The sequence below is a fragment of the Pseudonaja textilis genome, chromosome 10 (genome assembly GCF_049901715.1).
Source record: "Pseudonaja textilis isolate UNSWEBS1 chromosome 10, rPseTex1.2, whole genome shotgun sequence".
Lineage (NCBI taxonomy): Eukaryota > Metazoa > Chordata > Lepidosauria > Squamata > Elapidae > Pseudonaja > Pseudonaja textilis.
Window position 1 is genome coordinate 1,834,801 of NC_141999.1, and position 24,605 is coordinate 1,859,405.

The 24,605-nt window shown below is 47.1% G+C and overlaps 1 protein-coding gene across 2 annotated transcripts in view; it reads right to left on the reverse strand.

Annotated features, from left to right (window-relative positions):
• Positions 1-4,722: 4,722 nt before the first annotated feature.
• CSF3R (colony stimulating factor 3 receptor) overlaps positions 4,723-24,605 on the reverse strand; it is a 43,754-nt gene continuing 23,871 nt past the window's right edge. For both annotated transcript variants that reach the window (XM_087939525.1, XM_026702822.2), the window contains exons 8-16: positions 24,321-24,397; positions 23,389-23,602; positions 16,920-17,108; positions 16,524-16,625; positions 15,491-15,637; positions 13,380-13,520; positions 10,574-10,664; positions 8,571-8,652; positions 4,723-7,211 (exon numbers count right to left, since the gene is read on the reverse strand). In XM_087939525.1, the coding sequence (XP_087795651.1) occupies positions 6,696-7,211; positions 8,571-8,652; positions 10,574-10,664; positions 13,380-13,520; positions 15,491-15,637; positions 16,524-16,625; positions 16,920-17,108; positions 23,389-23,602; positions 24,321-24,397 (1,559 nt within the window). In that variant the 3' untranslated portion in view covers positions 4,723-6,695. The remainder of the gene's footprint in view (positions 7,212-8,570; positions 8,653-10,573; positions 10,665-13,379; positions 13,521-15,490; positions 15,638-16,523; positions 16,626-16,919; positions 17,109-23,388; positions 23,603-24,320; positions 24,398-24,605) is intronic.

Consider the following 24,605-nt stretch of genomic DNA (forward strand, 5'->3'; position numbering starts at 1 on the left):
GGGTGGGAGGGATAATCAGAGTCAAGGGTGACAATGAATGATGTGTCTCAGAGTCGGCTACCCCCAGGCAGTGCCGGACAATAAATCCTTTTGACGTTTCAGAAGTTTGGCTCAAGACTCATAATTTAATTGGGGGTAACTGCTGGAATCCTGACACTCCATTTCATGGAGGGCCGCATCGGGGTTGTGTTTGACCTCAGAGGTTGTGGCCTGATGCAGCCCTCTGCCAGCAAAAGCAGAGGTTGGAGTGGGGGCACCCTGGAGCTCTGTTTTCACTGGCAGAGGCACTGGGGGTTGGTCCTTTGATGTTTCCACAGGCCAGATTTAAGCACCCCGCAGGCTGGATCTGGCCCCTGGGCCTTGAGTTTGACACCTCTGGGCTAGGACGTTTTGCCTCCACCGCATGCTTGCGCCCCCTTCAGCCCCGCCTTCCAGTCACAGCCAATCGACAGCGAGTGTTCAGACTCAGCTGAGCCTCTTGCTGGCGTTTCTCCAATGCAGATGGACCCCCAGCCCTCCACCTTCTGCGTCTCTCATCACAGATGCTTCACTGAGCGACCATCGTACTCCACCGATTCGCCCCAAGGAAAAGCAGGCAGCCAATTGGGGCTCTGACGGGTGGGCCTCTCCTGAGCCATGGGGGGGGGAGTGGCAAGTGGGGCAGCAGCAGAAGCAAAATGCTTGGCCCAGGATTGGGCCTTCCGTGAAGGCGTGGTGGGGGGATGAGGACGACTGCATTAGTGGTTGTGTCTGTATATGTGTGACGATCCCCTTCCCACAGAGAAGGGTTGCCAGCAGAGAGAGAGAGTGTGTGTGCGTGTGTGTGTGTGTGAGAGAGAAATGCCACTGCCTGCCAACGCAGCCCCCTCAGCATCTTCACAGAGGGCCTGACCCTGAGGTGAGCATCTCACTACTGCCACCCTGCTTGCCGGCCAGCGCCTCCATGGCCTCAGGAGAGACCCACCCCTCAGAGCCTTGAGGTGTGATGGCTTGGCCTTGGGGTGAATCGCTGGAGTACAGTGGTCCCTCAGCGAAGCTCCCGTGCTGGGGGTGGGGGGAAACCAGAGGTCCATTGGTTTCGGAGAAATGCCCCCGGCAGAGTTTCGGCTGAATCTGAACGCTCGCTGTCCAATGGCTGTGGCTGGAGGGTGTGGGCGAAGGGGCCCATTCTGCCCACAGATGTCCTGTTTACATGGACAAAGGGGCTTTAAAGAAGAAAAAAGACGAAAGTGAAGAATGACTAGATTCTAGGTATGTTTTAAGTAGAAGGCTGGAATGGAGAAGCAACGTTCTCCATGGCCACCAGCCTCCTCTCCTGGTTCAATTTCAGTGCTAGAGTGCAGAAATGCCTGTGAGTTGGATACCTCCTTGCACAGAAGGAGTAAGGGAAGAAAGGCCTGCACTCAGGGGCATCACTTCAGTCCTTTTTATCCCCTTTGGAGGGGTGGGTCACTTGGGAAGAAGCCACATCGAAGGCCCCTGAGACAAGAGGCTGGGAGGTGTTACGAGTCCCACATTCTCTGACTTCAGGATGGAGAAGGTAAAAAACAAAATAAATAATAGTAAATAAATATTTTTAAAGATGGTTTAACAATAATAGACTGAAATGATAATGGAATCAGATATATTCACTGGAAAGGCAGATGGAACAAATATGGTAGTCATGAGGCTACCAGGAGACTAGAAAAGGGCTGATGTGGTTCCAATCTTCAAACGGGGGGAGGGAACAGATCCAAGAAACCACAGACCAAGCAACCTGACATCAACACCTGGGAAGATCCCAGAAAGGATAATCAAGCAGTAGATTTGTGAGTACCCAAAAACGAGCAAGACGATTACTAGAAGTCAACATGGGGTTGTCAAAAAGAAATCATGGGTGGGCAAACATTCTAGGGCTGATGTCTTTTTCACCTAATCCTTATCCTTCACTGGGCTGTATGATTAAGCCCCCCTTTTTATGTACAGCACAATAAAGCTCAATAAAACAATGCTTTTAGAAGACAATTTTTTGGGGTGGGGGAATCTCATCTGGAATCATAGAATCACAGGCCCGGAAGGGATTTTGGAGGTCTTGACCTCCCTGCCCAAGACAGGAGTCTTTATACCCTTTATAAAGCCTTAGTAAGGCCTCACCTGCAATACGTCATCCAGTTTTGGTCACCATATTACAAAAAAGATGTTGAGGCTTTGAAAAAAGTGCAAAGGAGAGCAACTTAAGATGATTAAAGGCCTGGAGATTGAAAAAAAAAAAGAACAGGGTTGCAGAAATTTGGTTTGGCCAGTCTAGAGACTGGGGTGGGAGAACGACATGATAGCAGTCTTCCAATAATTGAGGAGCTGCAGCAGTCCTGCACCACCGATCTTGCTCTCTCCTCTTGTGGCCTCATTGGAGGTTTTTAAGAGAAATTGGACAGCCATTTGTCCAGAATGATGTAGCATCTTCTGCTTGAGCAGGGGGTTGGACTAGAAGACCTCCAAGGTCCCTTCCAACCCTGTTATTCTATGTTCTAAAACTCCAAGAGAGTCTAGTTGCCTTTTGGAAAAAGCACCTTTGGGACATCCATGATCTGGATGCTTGAGAATCTTCGTAGATATACTCTCAGACTCTTCTGATTGGTTTGCTACTATTGTGAACATGGCTTATCTTCTGCAAAGCTCCTGATTTAAGGCTAGATTTACTACAGAGGTAAGACAGACAAACCAACCAGTTGGATTTCTACCCTATTTGTTGATGGAGACTTTTGAGACTTAGTCCAATGCGGGGTGGGGGGAATGGGGCACAGTGATTGCTAAGGATGCCTCAAGGAGCCAAAAGGTGATGCTGAACTCAGAGTTCAGGCCACATGACAGCATCTGTGGGCAGAACCACAAGCAATTGTGCTTGTTACCACCACGGCAGCTGACTCTGAGTTCCTCACTTACATAAATACTTGAAAGCATCATCATGACAATCCATTCTTTGGGACTACGGGAATTCATATCTCACGGAAGAAATATTCTGCAAAGAAACCAAATGTCAGCATTCCAATTAAATTCTCCATGCGATTCAAAACTCCAAGACAAAGTCCATCAAAGTAACTTTCTGACAAGCAAAGTCAATGGGGAAACCAGATTCAATTAACAACCTGTGACTAATTTTAACAACTGCTGTCAGTGTTCCAACTAAACTCTCCATCCTGATTCAAAACTCGGAGACAAAAGCCGTCAAAGTAAGAATTTATTAGAGAAGTCATGTTGGCACATCTGGGGCAAACCTGAATCTGAATTCCCGCATTTCCCCCCTCCACACTAAAACTCACACCCTGCCCCAATTTATGACTCCTCAGTCACATTGGCCAATCCGCCTCATTTCTGAACTCCCGCCAATTCCAGTCACTCCCCACCAAACTCCAGCAAGTGGTCCTTGATTTCTGGCGAAAGAACGTTGTGGCTTTCTACTCCCTTCATCGCTCTCCCGTTCCCACAGCTTGCCCGTCCCCTGTGGTGGCAGCCCTGAATCTGAATCAAGATGGATCTGGCGCTGACCACCAAACACACGCAGAATTCTTCTATGGTTCTTTTTATCAAACAGCCTTATCAACTCAAGTCAATTCATCCTAAAAGCATCCTAAAGGTTTTCCACCTGGGCTACACAGCGAATGGTGGGACTGCAGCTCCCCCTAGTGCTGAAATGAGTGTGGATTAAATTGAGCACCGACAGATAATAACAGAGGACTGCAGACCAAATGGAAAGCTTAAAAATATTTGCGCTGCAAATTGCAAAAAAGAGTTAGGAATTATACAGAAAACTAAGATTTTGCCTGGCTAATATAGTCATAGCTTCGAAGATACAGTGGCTAAAAGTATCAGTCACTGAAGGATTAAATAGAAGCAAACTGAATTCCAATGGAAATTTTTGCAGGATGAAGCTTCTATCCTATTTAAAAAATATATAAACCTCCTTCACACATTTATTGGTCCATTGGGAATGTATGTATTTATTTATATTTCTTAATTGCCCATCTCCCTTGGATAGGGGTTGGGTGTTGGTAAATGCTGTAGTATTACCCAAAATATTCTGGTGTATCCCCTGTGACATAGTGTCAGTTAAAGAACGCCCCCCAGGGACCAGAAAACAAACCTTCCCTGTAGCAGTACCTGCCCCCCGGGACACCAGTCCCTGAGCCCCACTTTAGCCTTGGTCTGCTGAGTCTTCGGACAAGCTTTCAAGATCGGATTCTGCTTTCAAGAGTGGGAATGGGAACAGTAACTGGAGCCTGCAGGGCACTTCTAATTCATTGGATTTGTTTTTTTTACCTTTGTGGTCTTTTTAGGCCAGGTGTCCCACTTGGAACCGGGCCCTGCAGACAGCGGGTGTGTCTTTGTGCACACAGCTCCATTTTCATAAGCGGCAGGCTCTCACCGCTGTGGCAGACAAAATGGACCATCATACGCACATGTGCGTGCCCCCCACCTCCGCTCACACAAACATAGCACTCATGCCTGCTGCTTGCATGGAGCCAAGTCCTCTCCCTCCCCTCCCTCCCCCACCCCCAAAGCCAGAAAGTTTGGGAGGAGGGACACTATTTTAGGCTTTGTGTATCAGTTGGTTCTTGTGGTTGATATTTTAATATTTTGTTGCCCAAAGTCACTAGGGTGATATGAGCAGCCATGAAAATCTATGTAAACCAGTGACGTGTCAACTAATTTGTAGCTATGTAACGGGAAGACAAGAATAAGTTTTCCTCAATTGAGGACAATCCAAGAGCACCTTTAATGTACAGTGTTTTATATACATGATAAATAATAGCAGCAGTGGTGGAAAAAGCACTTTGAAGGGATGAGGGAGTTCTCCACAGGGGCCTTACTCTTCACCATTCCTTGGAGTCCTTCTGCAACCGACCCGTGTCTTTGACAGTCCTCATTGCAAGCCAGTCAAAGTACATCATAACAACAGCCGTAGACTGCCAGGAAACCACTACTTCTTCCTCACCCTTCTCCACGCCCATTGCTTCCTTCTACTCCTTCCTTTATCAGGGATCATGCTGAGCTGTGGCTCTTTCTTGGCTGGTGCTTCTCCACAAGCAACTACATCATTTCAATAGGGGAGAGAGTTCTTCTGCTGACGTTTGGCAGTTTAGGGCAGGGGTCCCCAAATTTGGCCACTTTAAGACTTGTGAACTTCAACTCGTGCTGGCTATACTGGCTGGAGAATGCTGGGAGCTGAAGTCCACAAGTCTTAAAGTGGCCAAGTTTGGAGACCTCTGGTTTAGGGAAGGGTCCCCCTGATCCTGGGTAGCAGAAGACCCTCACTGACTTAACCAGTAGCCAAAATTGTACCAAAGTAATGGAGACGTGGCTCTTCCTGCCAAGGTAGCTGAGCTCTGCTGTCTTTTGGGATTCCGGACTGGGGAGTTCAGTAAATATTGGAAGTATCAATAGAATTTGCAGCTCAAGGTTGAACTGTGGAGTCCTTGGTACTCTCTGAGCTGTGGGCTTATTTGCCCACAGACATTTACCCAACCAGGTAGCATCATCAGCCTGGCAGCTGGGGATGTCCATTCTACAGGGGAGGCTTGTGGCTCATCTATTCGGAACAGAGCAGAACTCGTGAGAACGGAGGATATTCAGCAGGACTGAGCAGGTCTAACAGTTGCCAAAAGATGACGCAAAAGTGGCGGTGGGGAACTTACAGCCACTGGGCTTGTCAGAATATATTCATGAGCTGGAGTAGAGCCTGGTAACAAGGTCAGCCAATGAATAGACATAGCAACTAAGTCAGCCAATGAGGACTGTTTGGAAACTGAAACTAGAAGTAGCCTAGGTGTGGCTCTGTATTAAGTTCTGAATCTGTATTGAGCTCCGAGTCTGTCTGTGGAAAGTGAAACGGCTTCTCTCCTCTGGCTTGCCTGCTGAACTAAAGTAAAACAGAAACTAACTTGCTTGCTTGCTGAAGACTGGAGCTCTGCTCTGAACTTGCAACATGTTTCTATTTGAGTTTGCTCCCTGTTGGAGAGATCTACAACTGGTTTGTAAAATCTACTTATTATGTTTATAAAGACAAGCATCAGCCATCTGTGTTTATTTTTCTGGCGCTGAATTAACGCTGTAAAACTCTGAATAGGGCTGCATCTACAGCCCTTGCAGCACCATGTGCTAGACTCTGCAGTTTGGGAGTGCTGCAGCATTTGTATTTTGAAGCTGTTCAATGTGTTAAGACACCTAATTTTTACCTATCTCCGCGCTTCTTCCTAGCACCTCCAGATAGGCTGGTTCCCATCCCTGGAGACTCTCTCAGGTCACCTAGGTGCCTCTGGCAGCTTCTGAAGCAGAAATGAAAATCCAACACTCACACCCTCCCTGAGATGGCCTCCTGCTCCCCTCCAATCTTGGGGTCTCCAAACTTAGAACTTTAAGACTTGCGGACTTCAACTTCATGGCTGGCTGAGGAATTCTGGGAGTTGAAGTCCACAAGTCGTAAGTCCCAAGTTTGGTGACCCCCCCGCTCTAAACTAAAGCGTGGCTGCTTCCGAGTCTGGAGAAATGTGACTCTGCCCTGGGAACCCTGCCTACCTTTTCCACCTTCCTGGCCCCCTCACAGCCCAAAACACAAAATAGTGGCTGGCCAGGCCTCTCAGGGAGCGGAAGGAAGAAGAGAAGAATCCAAAGAAGAGTAGTCCACTCCCTTGTGCAGCCCTGAGACTCCAGCTGGGTCCTTATAGCTGTCGGAAGTTGCAGAGGTCTTCATCGCCATCAATTTTGAGCCCCTGCAGCAATGGGAAATCAAGCAGGGCCCCATCCAGGAAAACCGTCTCCTCTTGGAAGCTGGAGGGGGGGGCTTGCTCGGGCTGGTCACTGTGGAACCAGAGGTTCTTGTAGGGCTTTGGGCTGGGGGTCAGGCTGCGGAGCAGAGGCTGCCTGGAGCTGGAGCGTACGTAGATGGTGGGCGAGGAGGCTTCCTGCTGGGTGAGGTAGCTGCCCCCCAGCACCTTGGCATACTGAACAGGCTCTGGGTTGTTGATGTAGGAGGTTGGCCCTGGGCCCCCAGTTGGCGCAGCTCCTTTGGCTTCATGGGCCCCGGAGTCAGAGGGGGCTGCCGGACTGTCCTCCACGGCTGGGCTGGGCTCGCTTTTCCCACAGGAGAGGCACTTCTTCTCGTCTGCTTCAATCACGAGGATGGCAGAAACGATGATGGGGCTGAGCTCACACGCCTTGGGGGCCTGCAGAGTCTCCTGTGGAAAAAAGGCAGGAGAAGGGACGATGAATGATGGGAGGGCGGCCACTACGGAAACCTGGTCCTGGCTGAGGGCAAAGGAGGTGTGTGTCGCTGTGTGTGTCGCTGTGTGTGTGGGGTTCCGTCCTTGTACACCTTCGGTTGGGGCAATTCATTTCCAGCATCTCCTATCTATCACGGGGCAGGAAGGCTTTACAGGTAGTCCTTGTTTACTGACTGCCTTATTTAATGACTGTCTGAAGTTACAACAGTAGACCAGACAGTTTTGTGACCTGTCCTCGTGCAATGCTCACACGAGGGCTATTTGTGTGCTACACCACTAGCTTGCCATGAGCGAAGTTAACAGAAATAAAAGCCAGTTTGATCTAGTGATGAATATAGTTGGCTAGAAAGTGGGAGTCTGTGAGTTCAAGTCCTTCCTTAGCCACGAAAGCCAGCCAGCTGGGTGACTGTAGCCCAATCACCAGGAAGTGGTGAGTTCTAGTCCCACCTTAGGCATGGAAGCAGGTGGGGAAACTTTGGGCCAGTCAACTCTTTCTCACCTCACCTCACCTCACCGGGATGTGGTGGGGAAAATCGGAGGAGAAACGAGTCTTAGGTATGTCCCCCACTTTGAATTATTTGTAGAAATGATAAAGGTGGGATATGAATAAATAAATGTATAAGTTGTGGTCATGTAATGTTCCATTTAGCGACCAAACAAGAAATCAGGTCATAAGTCTGTCATGGTCACATGATTTTCCATTTAGCAATTGCAGGGATGGTCCCAATTGCAGCCACTACGTAACTCTCTGGCTATACCAGTGAGCAAGTCTTCAACAGACAGGGTTCCCTGGGGAAACTGGGGCGTCTCCAGTTCTTACTGAAGATGAGAATCGCTTGCTCTCTCTCAGCCAGCCTGCTTCATGCAGACATTATAAGAGTAGAAGGAAAGGACTCCACTTAACCTCCCGAGAAAGGACTGGATACACACGCATAAATAAACTGAAATAAAGCATCTCTAGCCTAGTATGCAAACTCTGCTTTGCAACTGAACTGGCCTGTATTTTACTTGTAGATACCCTGATTATTTCTGTATGCAAAACTCATCAGCACTGAATGATAGTCAATGCCCAGTATTTTGTATGAACACAGCTCAAGTAATTAGTTTGTGGCTCAGCGTGTTGTATGAACCCAGAAAACGGGGTTAATTGAGCTGTCAATCAGGACGCACAAATTTTGCAAATCCAGCAAATGGAAGTGGGCAGGGTCGCTCCCGGTGCTGATACAACCGGCTGGGTGGAAGGTTTGTAAAGCGGCAGCTGCTGCTGCTGCAGAAGGAAGAGCAGCCGTTTGCCTCGGTGGCTTCCAGATTTACCTCCTGCAGAACAGCGGGGGCCCACTTGCCCAGACTGCTGTTGGCCGGGTCAGGGACACTGGGCCAGAACTGCGTCTTCATCCTGGGGGAGAGTTGGAGAGGACAGAAGGAGAGAGAAGCAGCCGGTTAGTCTGGAGCTCTGATGGCCGGAGGGGAGTCAAGCTCTGTGCCCTGATATGGGCCATTCCCTGTTCTGCTCTTGTCTAATCAACACAGATGTCTGGAACATGGGTCAGGGCATTTCCTCTCAGGAGAAGTAGTTGTTTAGGAGGGAAATCCTGTCATACACACGCATAAACTCATACATACAGGGGTGGGATTCAATTTTTTTTAACAACTGGTTCTATGGGCATGGCTAGGTGGGCATGGCCATGTGACTGGGTGGGTGTGGCTTTTTTTCAGCATCCTGCCATTTCTTTTTGCTTCCTGGGCTTCAGTGAAGCCTCCGGGGGGCGGGGGGGGGGCTGTTTTGCTCCCAGGAAGCTTCTCTGGGGCCCAGGAAGGCAAAAAATGGAACATAGGGGGAGGGCACAGCAACCACCTGCTCCCCCCCACTTCCCCTTGCACACCCCTTTTTGCCTCCTGGGCCTCAGGGAAGCCTCCTGGGCGAAGCAGTAAGACAGCAAGGGGGATCCCAACACAGCTGATCATCGAAACAGCTGATCATTGGGAGGAAAAAAAGGAATGCCTTAAGGAGTGACTGGGTGGGGGAGAACGCAATCAGCAATGTCGCACAAGCGCGATAAGGACTGACTGGGAGGGGAGGGGCAAGCAGGGAGGGGCAGCAGGGCCAGCCAGGGTCACAATTTGCCAGTTCTCTGAACTGTGCAGAATCATAACAACCAGTTCTATAGAACCGGTAGAATACCATCCCTGCATACATATGAGTTTTGGATCTTGCCTTCACACAATCTGCAACACACACACACACTCTCTATATCATAATCTATGTCAGGTGTGGGGATCTATGGCCCTTTTATGACCTGTGGACTTCAACTCCCAGAATTCCTGAGGCAGCCATTCCCCACACCTGATCTATATCATCATCATCTAAAGTCACTCTCTCACAGTCACTTCTCTCAGACCAACTCTGCTCCTATGGCTTTTGTTGTGTGGAAAACAGGAGTAGGACGGGCTATTCCGTATGTTTGCTGCCTCAAATTACTTATAAAGTAATAAAAGTGGGAGTCTATGTGTGTATGTAACTGAGTAAGTTTGGGGTCTTTATACATTCTGGGTCGCACATATGACCTGTGATTTGACAAGTATTCTTTTGTTTTTACTAGCATTTTATTTTATTTTTAGCTTTTAGATAAATTCTTGAGAACATTTAGGGGCATTTAGTGCTTCCCCCTAAATTGTGGCACCAGTTTCTGTTCATTATTGGAGCCTCTCCTAAACTCCCCCTTACCTTGTTTCATGATTGGATGTAAAGAGGAGTTGATTTCAGTTTGAACGAAACATCAGGATGCTCCCTTCCCCTATGCCAGAGGTTTCCAAACTTGGGAACTTTTAGACTTGTGGTTTTCAACTTCCAGAATTCTCCGGTCAGCATAGCTGGCCAAAGAATCCTGCAAATTGAAGTCCACAAGTCTTAAAGTTGCCAAGTTTGGGGACCCCTTCCCTACGCTGTTATCCTTTCCTTCTAGGACTTGGCTAACCCTAAGTACCCCATGAAACAGGGAGATGTTCTGGCATGGGTTGACAACCCCCCACCCCACCCAGAGAGCATGTGGGAGTGAAGTTCAGGAGTGCCATCTCACTCTCTTTCAAAGAAGGACTGGTCCCCTCCTCTCTGCTGCCACCTTCCATCTTCACCTCCAAAGGGATCCAAAGGTCTTACGCAGCTATGGTCTTTGCCCTCCTCCACCTTTGTTGCTGTACAATTTTTTTCCTGCTCTGCCTCTGGCTTGCACCCTGCTGCCTCCTGCGCTTGTCTGTGGGAATCTAAACTCAGGTGCCAAAGCGACGCTCTGCAGCTTCTGACTTGCTTCTCCACATACCTTTTGCTCTTCTGAAAGCAGATGACCATGCCAATAACCATGGCCAAGAGCAGCCCAATGAGTAAGTACACAATGGTGATGTCCAGGTATTCTGGAAGAGAGAGAGAGCAAAGTGTTGGATGTGATCGTCTTCCACATATGGAAGTAAAAGTGGAACATTGCAGTGGGCCCAGTTCAGAGCATGTGTGTCCAGAGCCAACGGGCTGAATTGTTGTGTCTGCTGGTCTTTGAGCCAGTTGTCAGGCATCTGAATCTTGATCATATGACCGTGGGATTGTTGCAAGTCATAAAGTGTGAAAAACAGACACAAGTCACTTTTTTCAGTGCCGTTGTAACTTTGAACAGTCAGTAGACGAATTGTTGTAAGTCAAGGACTATTAGTGTTTACACAGATGGGCTTGTAACAACTGATGGATGTGAGTAGGAAGCCCCAGAGGAATTGGCCCCAACTAACTCTTCCTTTGAGCCTGAGAGTCCGCAGATAACAGCTATGGAAAAAATTCCATAACTCTTCAAGGATGCTATCTCTTTGGAATATTCAGGGAGAAAAAATATAATCTTGTTTGCTTCTTTCACAGTAAGAACAACAATATAAAAATGCTTTGGAAGACAACAGGATGAGCAGGCTTCAGTTTTGTGAATTTCTGATGCCTCCCAACATTTCTCAAAAGCAGGCCTCTCCAAACTTGGCCACTTTAAGACTTGGGGACTTCAACTCTTGGCATTCGCCAGCCAGCCAGTCTCCAAGTCTTCAAGTGGCCAGGTGTGGAGACCCTGCTGAAAAGCACCAGGAGAATGGGAGGATCAGGCTACGACTGACTCTCCCATTCAAGTGAGCCAGGCACATGGGGAAGGGAGGAAAGGGGGGCATTGTTATGGGGCACTGAATTAGAACCGTGAGCCATCTTTAGCCAACCATTCTGTAATCTGTTTTTGTTAAGCTTTTTACTCTCAGGATTCCTTCTCACTTTTAAAAATTATGAAGGACCCCCAGAGGTAGGATTCAAATTGGTTTACAGAGGGTGTGGCTTGGTGGGCGTGCTATGTGCACACACCCACAATTTGCTGCACACGCAGAGGTTTTCCTACTAACCTTCTGCACTCCTGGACTCTCCCTGTTTCTTTGACAGCTGATGCACGGCAATCCGCTGTGCCAGGCAATGCAGCTGAGTGTCAAAAGCAGGAAATAAAGGTCAGTGTGGAGCCGGGGCGAGCAGGTGGGCCCAGCAGCTGATTATCGGAGCAAACTGGTTTGCTCCCAGATGATCTTTGGAGCTACCAGTTTGGCTGAACCGGGCTGAACTGGTAGAATTGGCGAGGACACCCCCACAAAAGCTTTTGTTTGTACCAGTTATATTTATCAATATATACTGTATTAAAAATGTACAGGAACTGGGCCTGGCTAGTCTCGTGAAAATAAGGACCAGGTGAGACAGGAGAGCAGCCTTCCAATACTTGAGGGGCTGCCAAAGAGAGGAAGAGAGTCAAGCTATTTTCCAAGGCACCCGAAGGCCAGACAAGGAATAATGGATGGAAACCGATCAGGGAGAGATTCAACCTGGAAATAAGGAGTAAGAACACTCAACCCATGGAAGAGAAGTTGCCTTCAGAAGTTGTGGGAGCTTCATCACTGGAAGCTTTCAAGAAGAGACCGGACTGCCATTGGTCAGAGATGGTGTAGGGCAGGGGTGTCAAACTCAATTTTATTGAGGGCCACATCAGGGTTGTGTTTTATCCTAGAGGGCCGGGTGGACGTGGCCAGTATGATGACACTTGTGTCGGAGGTGGTGGCCCAAGTACTCTGCCAGTGAAAACAGGCTCCTGAGCTCCATTTTTGGCTGCAACGGCTTCCTGCAACCCTCTGCCAGCAAAAGCAGAACTTGCGTGAGCTCAGTTTTCAGCTGGGATGGTGTCCTGCAACCCTCTGCCAGTGAAAGCGGAGCTCGCAAGGGTCGTGCATGGCCCTCCTGAGCTCCATTTTTGCTGGCAGAGGCACAGCGGGCTGGTCCATCGCTGTTTTCACGGCAGCACCCTGGTCCAGATCTAAGCACCCCATGGGCTGAATCCGGCCCCCAGGCCTTAAGTTTCACATCCCTGGTGTAGGGTCTCCTGCTTGAGTGACCTACAAAGTCCAAACTCTGTTAATCTAATCAGGCAGGCAGTGGGGGCCGTGAGAGAACGACTTTCTTTAGTTCACATGAGGAGAAAGGGAGGGACGAAGAAACACACGCAGACCTGCAAGATTTGTCCATAGCGTCTCTCATAGGACTGGTGATAAAAAAGGGTGAATCCCACCACTGGGCAGCATCAAGGCTGGGGCTGAACCCGGGCCCAGGACCTTCAGCAATTCCAGCCAGATTTTCCAAGCCTTCCTTGATTTGGAGAATGAGGTGTCCAAAGCACCGCAAGAATGCTGCAGGTGGTGGCAAATGGTCCAGACTGCGGAAGGCCCCAGGCCTCCTATCCAAGCCCAGTGAGAGCTGTACTGCAGGATCAGGCTGGGGACTGATTACCCAGGACTCTGCTAAACCACCTACAAGATTATTTAACCATCACAACCAGGAGTGCTGGGGTAGCAGTCATGGAGAGAAATGGCCATGTAATGTCTCTAACGATCCCTTTGCTCAACGACCAAGATAGGGCCCCAATTGTAGTTGTACGTGAAGGACTACTTGCACCCTTTACACCTCTGGGAAAATCCTACACTCTCAAATGGCTTATTGACTCATAGGCCTAATGATTCTGGCTTTTCATTTCCATGGCCTTAGTTAACTTCCAACCCCTAAATGGCCAGGATTTTCCTTACCCATGTCCTTGGTGGTGATCGCAAGGCTGGTCCCATTGGTGCTCCCACCCATTGTAGAGGTCATGAGATGCAGGCTGTACATCTTGGAAGGCCGAAGACCTGAGATGGTCAGGTTGTTTACGGAAGCGTTCACAGCACAACCTGGAGAAAAAAGTGGGCAACGCTTTGTTATCGTTTCAGAAGCCAAAAGGAGGGCAGCCGAACAGTAATGATGGGAGGCCTCCTTTTATTCTTCAGACTCCTCCTAAAGGCTTTTCTCTCTCTGCTTGTGGTGATTGGGGTGGCATGAACAGCACCTCGGGCGGCAAAGTCTTGGAAAGATAGGGCAACCTCTAGCACTCCAGGAAATCATCTGTTAAAATCAATTCCTATCACCCTTAACCACTGGCAATGCCATACTCGTTAGTATCTTCTAACATATCTAGAAGACGCTATTCTTTCTCTTCTAATATTAATGACCCAAGCTGCTCGCTTATCTATTTATTAAATTTACATACCGCCCATCTCACTATCTAGAAATATTCAGTACAGGTTTTTACTGTCAAATCAGTTATTATCAAAAAGAGTGCAGCTTGTCTCTTTCTTACCCTTGGCTCCAGGCATGTCAAATGCCCAGGGCAAAGGGAGGGTGGGATGCCTGGTATGGCCCCTTATGACTCCTGGCTCCAGACTCCTCGGCCTCCTTCTTCCCTATGCTGCTTCCCCAATGCTCCTCCTTGCAAACTTTTTCTACCCCATTTCCTGCTCATTAGACCAGGGGTCTCCAACTTTGGCTTTGCTGGCTGGGGAATTCTGGGAATTGAAGTCCTCGAGGCTTAAAGTTGCCAAGGATGGAGACCCCTGCGTTAGCCTGAAGATATTTTTATTTGGACTAAGTTGCTTTCATCTGCTGCTTTTCCTCTGAGTTCACTTTTTGAAAAGAAAGATCCAACTTCGTAAAGGTAAATGTTTCCCTTGTCCAGTCATGTCCAACTCTAGGAGACATTATTCATCTCCGTTTCTTCACCGAGGAGCCAGTGTTTTCTGGAGAGCCTTTCTGTGGTCATCTGTCTAGCATGGCTACATGTCAAAGGCACCCAGAACACTGTTAAATTCCCACTTAAATGGTACCTATTTATTTACTTGCATTTGCATGCTTTCAAACTGCTAGCTTGGCAGGAGTTGGGACAAAGAATGGGAATTCACCCCATTGCCTGGTGCTCGAATCTAGAACCCAGATCATCAGCTTTCCAGCTGACAAGCTCAGCATCTTAACCACTGAGCCATTGTGCTTCCTAGTTCACTTTTTGAAAAGCAAAATTCAGTTTCTTCCTGCTCTTTAAATACATTGCTATCAAGTACAGCATGTTTATACATGTTGCAAACAATTTAGTAAGCAGGTTATGGAGGGGGAAATCTTTTGCAACTTCCTCTTTAAATTGATCAATGCCAGAGGAGGCGTAAATTGGTTTAAATCAACTTGATTGCATGAAATATGTTCATCCCTGAAGCACCGAGGGTCGTCTGCTTATTCATTTGGAGTGTATTCCTGGGGTGAATAAGCCAAGCTATCTTGACTGGTGCCGTGTGCCGAGGATTTCTAAGCAATCGGCCTTCTCCCCTCTTTCTCCACGCTCCTCGTTATTTGTTCTGACGAGAAATGTGTGGTTTGCAGATTATTGCACAATTCACACAGCTTTAGATGTCTTGGTGTCAGAAGCTCGAAAGTAATTTTTTATTGCAGAGGATGGAGGGAAGATTTCTGAGTTTATTTCTAAAGAGATATAAACATATAGAAGCAGCCCTGTAAGCCTTCTTGATAAGAGGGAAAGATAGACTGATTCATCCCATTTCATTTCAGGGGTCTCCAAACTTGACAACTTTAAAACTTGCGAACTCCATGCTAGCTAGGGAATTCTGGGAGTTGAAGTCCACAAGTCTTCAAGTTGTCAATGTTGGAGACACCTGCTCTAGGTCCATCAGACAAAAGGGGACAGAACTTCTCTTGGAGGCAGTGGCTGCTCTCTTCTTAGCTGAAATCCAGTTTCAGCAACTGATGAAGGGGTTGCCTGATTTGGGGAGGGGGTAAATCATCTACTACGCCGATAATTTCAGGGAGGGGCCAAACATACTTCTAGGTTCTTCATCCCGAGTGATCCAGAAGAGAGTATAGCCAGTGATGAACCCATTCCGGTCTTCAATAGGGAGAGGATTCCACCAAACCTCGGCTGTGGACACCCCAATGTTTTGGGGATGTACTTCTGGGCTGTTGGTTGGAGCTGTGGAGACAGGAAGGAATCAGAGGAGCATCAACCCTGGTCAAAGTGAAGAGTATGCTGAGGGTGGGTGGACCCATTGGGCAAACAGAAGAGACTAGACTTCATCTTGCCATGAGCAGAATAGAAGAGCTGGAAGGGACCTTGGAGGTCTTGTGTAGTCCAAGCTCCTGCCCAAGCAAGAGACTTTATACCATTTCAGACAAATGGCTGTCCAGACTCTTCTTAAAAATCTCCAGTGATGGAGCATTCACAACTTCTGGTAAACCATTTCATTGGTTAATTGTTCTCAGTGCAGGGAAATTTCTCCTTAGGTTCTAGGTTGCTAATCTGCTTGCTTAGTTTCCATCTGTTGCTTCTCGTCCTGCCCTCAGGTGCTTTGGGCAACAGGTTGACCCTCTTCTTCTTTGTGGCAGCCCCTCAAATATTGGAAGACTGCTGTCAGGTCACCTCTAGTCCTTCTTTTCCCTAGACTAGGCCTACCCAATTCCTGGTTTTCATAAGCTTTAGCCTCCAGGCCCTCAATCACCTTGGTTGCTTCTGAAGCGCTTCTGGTCACCCCTCCAAAAGTTTAAAACTGGATGAGCAAAAAGTTCTGCCTGAGTCAACTGACTACTTACTAAGAGTTCCTCATCATGCCATCCTCTGCTAACAGCAGTCAAAAGGGAAGATAGAATGCTTACATTATTATAATGTTGGAATTTAAGTTGATTATCAGGTTTAATTTGCATTGCTATTTTTCTTTACAACCCATTCCTAGAACAACAATACCTCCAGGGACGATTGGAAATTACCCAGCTTCCCCGCCCCCCTAATATAAAATTCAAACCAAGGACATTTTTGATTGAAAACCATTCTGATTTGGATGGATGCTGAGCTGAAGATGCACCTTTTTGCCGTGTGTAAGCTTCTATGGACTGCGGTACCCCAACTCGGTCTCTGTAGAGGGGGTAAACAGAGATGTTGTAGCGCTGGAAAGGTTTGATGTTTTCTGAAACAGAGAAGGGGCAGGGATTAGTACTGATTGAAGGTCTGGAGTGGGGGGGGGGGATACATTCCCTATTCCCACCTATTAAGCTGCTTGCTTTTACCTACAATTGATTGTAGGTAAAAGCAACGTTTGAAGGGAAGACAATGTTAACAAAGCAACAGGATGAATCCTCCTGGTTCAGATCTGACCAAAGTTGTGTAGCCAAGTTGGGAAACTTTGGCCTGACAAATGTCAGAGAGATTTGCCTTCGCTCCCCAAGGGTGCCCCCTCCTCCTTCCCCTGGGAGTAGATCACCTTGGATCAGGATTTCTCTGATGCTTCCGTTCGGTAGCTTTTGCCACCCAAAGTTGCGGTCTCTTGCTGCAGAGGTCACTTGGTGCCACTCAATGATGTAGCCAGTCGCTGGGGTCCTTGGAGGATCCCACCACAGCTGGAAGCTCTTCTCGTTGTGTGGGGTGGCCCGGACATTGAGCACAGGCTGACCTGAGAACAGTAGCAGAGAATGTAGCAGAAGTGAATTGAATTGAATACTTTATTTAGCTGAGTGAGATTAGATACAGAAAGATTTAGCGGGCTGGAGGCTAAAACATATGAAGAATGATTGCAAGAATTGGGTATGTCTAGTAAAAAGTAGGGGTGACATGACAGCAGTCTTCCAATATCTAAGGGGCTTCTACAAAGACGAGGGGGCCAAACTGCACCAAAAGGCAAGAAAAGAAACCATGGATGGAATCAAGGAGAGAAGCAACCTAGAACTAAGGAGAAACTGTTGTGGTTTGCCAGCAGCCGGTGCAGACGGCAACAGAATCGGACAGTGGGGAAGAACGGGGACCAGTCAGGTACTCTGGAGAAGACTTTGACAAGGGTTCTGTGTCCGATGCAGGGATGGGGCCAGGACCATCTGGGAGTGGGATGCTGCCTTTGGAGCCTTCAGAGTCTGGGAGCAGCGAGGCAGAGGACCCAGGGGAGCCTGTCCCCAGTGTGCGTGTGCACAGAGCTGCTAGAAGATGAGAGCAGCTGAAACAAAAGGGGTGACTCGGGAGTAAGGCTGGGAGGTGATTGCTTCTCCCATAAGGAATAAAGGACAAGCAAAGATGGCGAAACCTTTGCAGGAGGCAAAGTAGCTTGATCGGTTCCGAGTCATCCTTGAAGCTCTTTGTACTTTGGTTGGTTTTTCTTGTACTTTGGTCAGTTTCTTTTCTAGTTAATTCGATATTTCTGTTTTTGGCAGCATGCCACAGAACTGAAAGGTATGTGCTTATCTTGGGGGACTGTTTGAGATTAATTCCGGCTGGGAATGGAAACAATTCCCAGTGTTGCAATAAAATAGGTTTTGTTTTTAAAGCAAGTTTGTGAATAATTATGGTTTATGAAGCCTGGGTCAGAACAGAAACTTCCTAACAGTGAGAACAATTAACCAGTGGAACGGCTTGCAAGAAGGAGAAGGAGGAGGATCAGGATCAGGGTGAGATCACTGAATTATGGTTGCAAAGTATTTAAGTGATATCTACTTTAATCCCTAATCAGGTTGCCCTGTTGGTGAGCAGGTATGAGGGGCTGCAAGAGCAATAAATCCTTGCTGCTCGAAGCACCTTCTGCACACCCCTGGTGCATCCTGATGCCCACGGTTCCTGGGCTATGGGAGAAGCCAGAAAGCTCTTTCAGTTCAGGCCACTCGAGCTCAGCCCTCTGCCCATTACCTGCCATGTGATTTATGTGGAGGTGGGAGCTCCCCACAGAAGAGGGACTCAACCAATTCTCCAAAACGTCTAAAGGCAGAAGAAGAATCAATTGATCACTCATCACGGAGAGATCCAACCAAGAACTAAGGAGGAATTTCCTGTCAATGAGAACAATTAATCAGTGGAAGGGCTCGCCTCCAAAAGTTGTGGATGCTTCATCACTGAAGGTTTTCAAGAAGAGATTGGACAGCCATTTATCTGAAATGGTTTACGGTCTCCTGCTGATGCAGGGGGTTGAACTAGATAGAAGACCTCCAATGTCCCACCCCTCTCTGCTATTCTCTTATTCGGCCACAGAGGGAGCACTTGGGTCTTTCTGCAGCTGGGATGGGAAACGGCAGGTGCACAGAGAGAGGGCTAGGTGGAAAAGCCAGACTCCTTTGTGTCCCCACCCCAGGATGGTCCTTGAGGAGAAGACCCCCCCTAGACTCCTCCATATCTTCACTAATGACTTAGATGAGGGAATAAAAGGGGAACTCATCAAATTTGCAGGTGACACTTAGCTGGCAGGAATAGCCAACACCCCAGAAGACAAGCTCAGGATCAAAATGATCTTGACAGACTTGAACACTGGGCCCTCGCTAACTACATAACATTTAATGTGGAGAAGAGCAAGGTGTTATACTCAGGCAGGGAAAACCAAAGGTGCAAGTATAGATTAGGTGAAACCTGGCACAAAAACAGTAACTGTGGAGAGAGACCTTGGAGTCCTAGTGGACGATCACTTAAACATGAGCCAGCCGTGTTTAATACAATCCTCGGTTGTATAAACAGAGGCACAGAATGAAAGTCATGTGAAGTATTAGTACCGCTTTATAAAGCCTTAGTAAGGCCACACCTGGAAGACTGCATCCCATTTTGGTCACCACATTACAAAAAATATGTTGAGACTTTGGAAAAAGTGCAAAGAAGAGCAACTAGGACGATTAAAGACCTGGAGACTAAAACATACAACGAATGGTTGCAGGAATTGGGTTTGCCTGGTCTAGAGTAAAGAAGGGGACATGATATTCCAGTATTTGAAGGGCTGCTACTAAGAGGAGAGGGTCAATGTATTTTCCAAAGCATGAGAAGGAAAGACAAGAAGCAATGGATGGAAACCAACCAAGGACAGAAGCAACCGAGAACTAAGGAGAAATTTCCTAACAGAATAATCAACCAGTGGAACAGCTTGCCTTCAGAAGTTGCGGGTTTCCTTCATCACTGGATGATGCTTTTAAGAAGAGACTGGACAGTAAAAAGATAAAATACTTAATGTTACACATATTGACAGCGGTCAGAATAGCCTATCCACAAGTGTGGAAAGAACATATGGTCCCAACAGAAGAATTAATTTTACAAAAAATAGCAGACTTTGCTGAAACGGACATGCTCACACTAAAAATAAGAGAAAAAGAAGAATCTGAATACTACTCAGTTTGACATAGATGGTACATGTGGCTAAAAAAGAGAGATAAGAATTAGAAAGGATGAATATAAGAAAATTCTAAAGAAAGTGATATATAATGTATAAATGAATAGACAAAACGGTTAAAGATGAAAAAGAAGTAATTGTAAATAAAGGTAATATGTATTAATGATATGTACGACTAGATGATGGGAATGTAAGATAATATTATATGCTGACGCAAAAGCTGTTGAAAATTTAACTAAGATTTGTACTGGTGGAAAACCATAAAAATCTATTGTTAAAAAAAAAAGAGAAGAGGCTGGACAGTCCCTTGTCTGAAATAGTGTAGGGTCTCCTGCTTGAGCAGGGGGGTGGACTAGGAGATCTCCAAGGTCCCTTCCATCTCTATTCTGATTGATTGATTTGAGGGGAGGGCCATGCTTTGGGGTGACCAGTAGCGGTTGACCTTATTTCGGTCTCCCCCCAGATCAACCGACTTTCCCTTCGGGTCAAGGATAAGCCACAGGGCCCGGCATTCGACGCCGTTGGCTTCAAGAGCAAAAATGGCACTTTAGTATGAACAATGGCTGCCTCTCTTAGGGATGAGAGAGGAGATCAAGGCGATGCCACGAGGAGATGGCAGAGCACCGTTGCCTCCAGCACAGGCTTAACATGGATCAACACAAGCTCCTCACTACTGACAGAAAGCACAGCTTGCGGTCGACCAAGAGCCTGCCTACTATCTAGGAAAACTGGCTTGTTTTGAAAGGACAGGGCTCAGTTTCCTGTTTTGCTTCTGCTCCTTCTCATACATTGTGCAATTATCCCCTCCAGCAAAGCACATGGCAGAAAAACTCCCCCCCAGAGAGAGGCTCTTGGAAAATCATGCTTGGCTTTTGCCTTTGGCCTCTTTTCATTTGCACCTAGCTACGGCCTGAACAGATCGAGCCCTTTTTTTCTGCCACGGTCTTAGCAGGTTGCCTCCTCCTTGTCCCCAACTTCTACCAAAGCCTCTCCTTGACTCTTCCTTCATCTGTGGCTCCTCCATTCTCTCCCTCCTTAAACAGTGAGGAGCTGTGGGACTTTCAACGTGTGTAGGTACTGCAGATGTACTTTGCCAAGGACTTGGTCAGAAGGGGCAGCATCAGTCCAACGCCTATTGGGCATCAGAGGTTGGTGCAGGAAGCCCCCGGTTCCCTTGCTGTTCAGGGTGTTTTTTCAAGCATCTTCACCTGCTTTGGGCAGAGAGAGTCTGGTTCTTTTATATCAGCTTCTTTCTCTGAACCCGTTGGGTGTCTAGAAATCAAATCCACGGTCCAGCCTGGATTGTCTCAAAGAGCAGCTGGGGGCAGTAGGGGATGAAGCAGGAGAGAGCCAACTCAACTCTCCAACTCTTGTTTAGTGGGTTCTGAACATGGCTCCAGGGAACCTCAAGAACAGCACTGCATCCAAAAAACCCCACTGTGTCCAAAAACCCCCCTCTGATTTGCCTCAAGTATTGCCTCTAGCCTCATAATCTTTTGGATGTAGGTTTCACAGTCTTCCAAGGGAGAGAAATCCCTTTGGATACACCTGTAATTAATCTAAGCCTCACTACCTACATCCAATTTAACAACTGAATACTCCAGCAGATCACAAGAATACTCATGAACTGGCTACACAGAAGAAGCAGGTTGTCCTTCCCAGGATCAAACTCAAAATATTATCAACTGTGTTAATAAGAGAAAGCCTGTTCGGTATAATGGTGAAAGTGTGAGGCTAGAAAGGATTGGACCCTGAGTTCTCATCAGCCTTAGACATACAGCCAGCTGGGTGACCTGACTCAGTCAGGCTTTCAAAGCCCTTGGGGAGTAGGCAATGCCAAACCACTTTGGAAATTTTTGTCAAGAAAACAACCGGCAGTTGCCAATAGTCGACACATGCTCAAAGCCACAAAAAATAAAAATAAAATTAAGAAGCCGTTTCTAATCCTCCTAGAAAATCAAATTGAAAAGGGCACTCAGTGTTCATGTAGAGCAGAGGTCTCCAAACTTGGCAACTTTAAAACTTGTGGATTTCAACTCCCAGAATTCTCCAGCCAGCTGGTTGAGGAATTCTGGGAGTTAACGTCCACAAGCCTTAAAGTTGCCAAGTTTGGGGACCCCTGATGTAGAGAGTGACAAAAAAAAACCCCAAACCCCACCAGCTGCCTCCACCCCCATTTTTGATCACTCTGTCTTATCCCCAGACAAAAAAGATGCCATACTACAAACTCAACTTTATAGAAAACGGGTACACCCCGATCAAATGTTAAAACCTGCAGCAACCATTATCAGCCCACAGAATGAGGAGAGTAAGACTCCTTAGGTCTAGGGCACCCTACAGCTCAGGAACACTCTGAAGCAGGGGGCTTCAACCTTGGCCACTTTAAGATTTGTGGACTTCAACTCCCAGAATTCCTCAGCCAGCCATAGCTAAAGTTATCAAAATTGGAGTCTCCTGCTTTGAAGGACCGGATTTAACTACCTCCAAAATACACTCAAGAGCCCCCAACAGACACCCCAACCCCAATTTCATAAAACAATGTACTAGGACACAAAACAAAGAACAGAAAGAATTAGTATGCTAACAGAATAAGAATGTTATTCTGTATTCTGTTGGAAGGGAACATGGAGGCCTTCTAGTAGTTCAACCCCCTGCCCAACAGGAGATGCTATATACCATTCTGTCCAGTCTTTTCTTCAAAGGCTTCAGTGATGGAGCATCTCCAACTTCTGTAGGCAAGTTGTTCCCCTGATTAATTGTTCTCACTGTCAGGAAATTTCTCATTGTTTCTAGGTTTCTAATGCTGCCATAGATTTAAAAAATGTGTCAGAACACACCAGGAGATTATTCCACCCACTGGGGATCAAAGGTGGCCCACAAAACTGCCTGCAAACTCTGTGCAAAGCAAAAGACTGCAGTCCCCGTCCCCCAAAAACCGATATTGTATACAACTGCCAGGGCTGCAACCAAAATGACATAGGCCACACGTGAGATAGGCTACAACAAAGGATTAAGGGGCACAAGACTTCAATAAAGCTCGCTAGAAAATATCTCGAGCCTGTTGCTCAAATAAATGGGCTACTAATAGAGGCAATGAGTTGGGTACCGTCAGCCAGGCACCTAATTTGAAACTCCAGAACAAAACAGGTGAAGAAGGATCATTCATTCAACACTTAGATCTTCAAGACCAACTTCTGGGGTTTTCAGCCATGGCTGTGTTGCCAGCTGACAAATTCTGTGAGAAAAATTCTGGAGATCTCTTTGGTTGGGAATACATTATATGATCTGGAATTTAGTTATTCTTCAAAATGTACACGTCTGCAAATTTTACAATATTCATTAATTCAATAAAGTATGTATCTGAATAATGTCTGTATTCAAAAAAGGATGCATTTATTAAAATTAAAGTTACGTCAGGGAAAATCAGTTGTAGAAATTGATTGATTGCCACCAAGCAAGGTTTCAAATAAAAATATATATGTTTGGGGAAGTCTGTCAAAAGAGACAAAAGTTACAGTTCCCCCTCCCTTAAAAAAAAGGACCTGAAATGAAACAAACCAAATAGTACATTTAAAGAAATGGGATACTGAGTCAATCCACTTCCTACCGTTTTTCTCCAGCAAGAAGATTTCTGTGGGTTGAGATGCCCCTCTAGAGTTGTAGGCTGAGAGATAAACCCTTTTGGCTCCTGGGGGCATCAAGAATGTGCATTGCCTCTCCGTGGTGTTACACAGAGAGAGGGAATTGCTTGTGTGCTGGTTGATGCTGAGCGCTGCCCAATATCCCAGGATTTTGCCATTGGCCTCATGCGGCTTCATCGGCTGTAGAGCAAGATAAAGGCAGGTGGAAATGCAGCACATGGAAATCTGCAGCCTGTATCGTCTGCATTCACACAGTACATTTAATCAGAGGAGCAAAAGAGCTAGAATTTGCATTGGTTCAACACACAAACCTTTGTTTTCATTGGAGCCGGTCCTTTTATGGCTAAGTGGGTTTGTTTGGAGAGTTCAGGACATCGGACTAATTCATTTGTATGAACCAAGATTAGAAATGGGCTAATGCAATACAGGTAGTCCTTGACTTACAACCATTTGCTTACCGACCGTTCAAAGTTCCAATGGCACTGAAAAACTTTTCCATGAGCATTGCAGGTCGCAAAGGGTGACCACATGACCCCAAGATCATGTGATCTAAATCCAGAGTGTCCTGGGGTCATGTGATCACCCTTCGCAACCTTCTGATAAGGAAACTCAACGGAGAAGGCCATATTCATTTAACAATCATGTTACTAACTTAACAACTGCAGTAATTCACTTAATACCTGTGGCAAGAAAGGTCATAAAATGGGACAAAACTCATTTAACAACCGTCTTGCTTAGCAACAGAAATTTTGGGCTCAGTTGTGCTTGTTCACTGATTATCTCTAATACGACTACCCCATCTCCCTCCTGCTTGGCCGCCTGGCCAAGGTCTCCCACCCCAAGAGCAGCTGCTGGAATAAAGTTGCCTTCAGTCCTGCCTAGTGAGGCACCTGCTTACCTGCCACAGGAGTTGCACCTCCGTCCCCTCCTTTGCCTCTCGCAGTTCCCACCAGGCATCGAGCGTTCCTGAAGGTGCTGTGGGAGAGAAAGAGGCTTCAGCACCATCGGCATTCGGCTCCGACCCTTCTCCTTCTGGCAGCCCAGCTCTTCAAGGTCAGCTAAGGTTAGCCAGGGGCTCCCTAAGCTTCTGCTTGGAAAGTCACTCCCCCCACCCTGCCCAATTCTTCTTCACTAAACGTATTTGATAGTAAGCAGACATGATGTGATACGATCCTCCTCCACC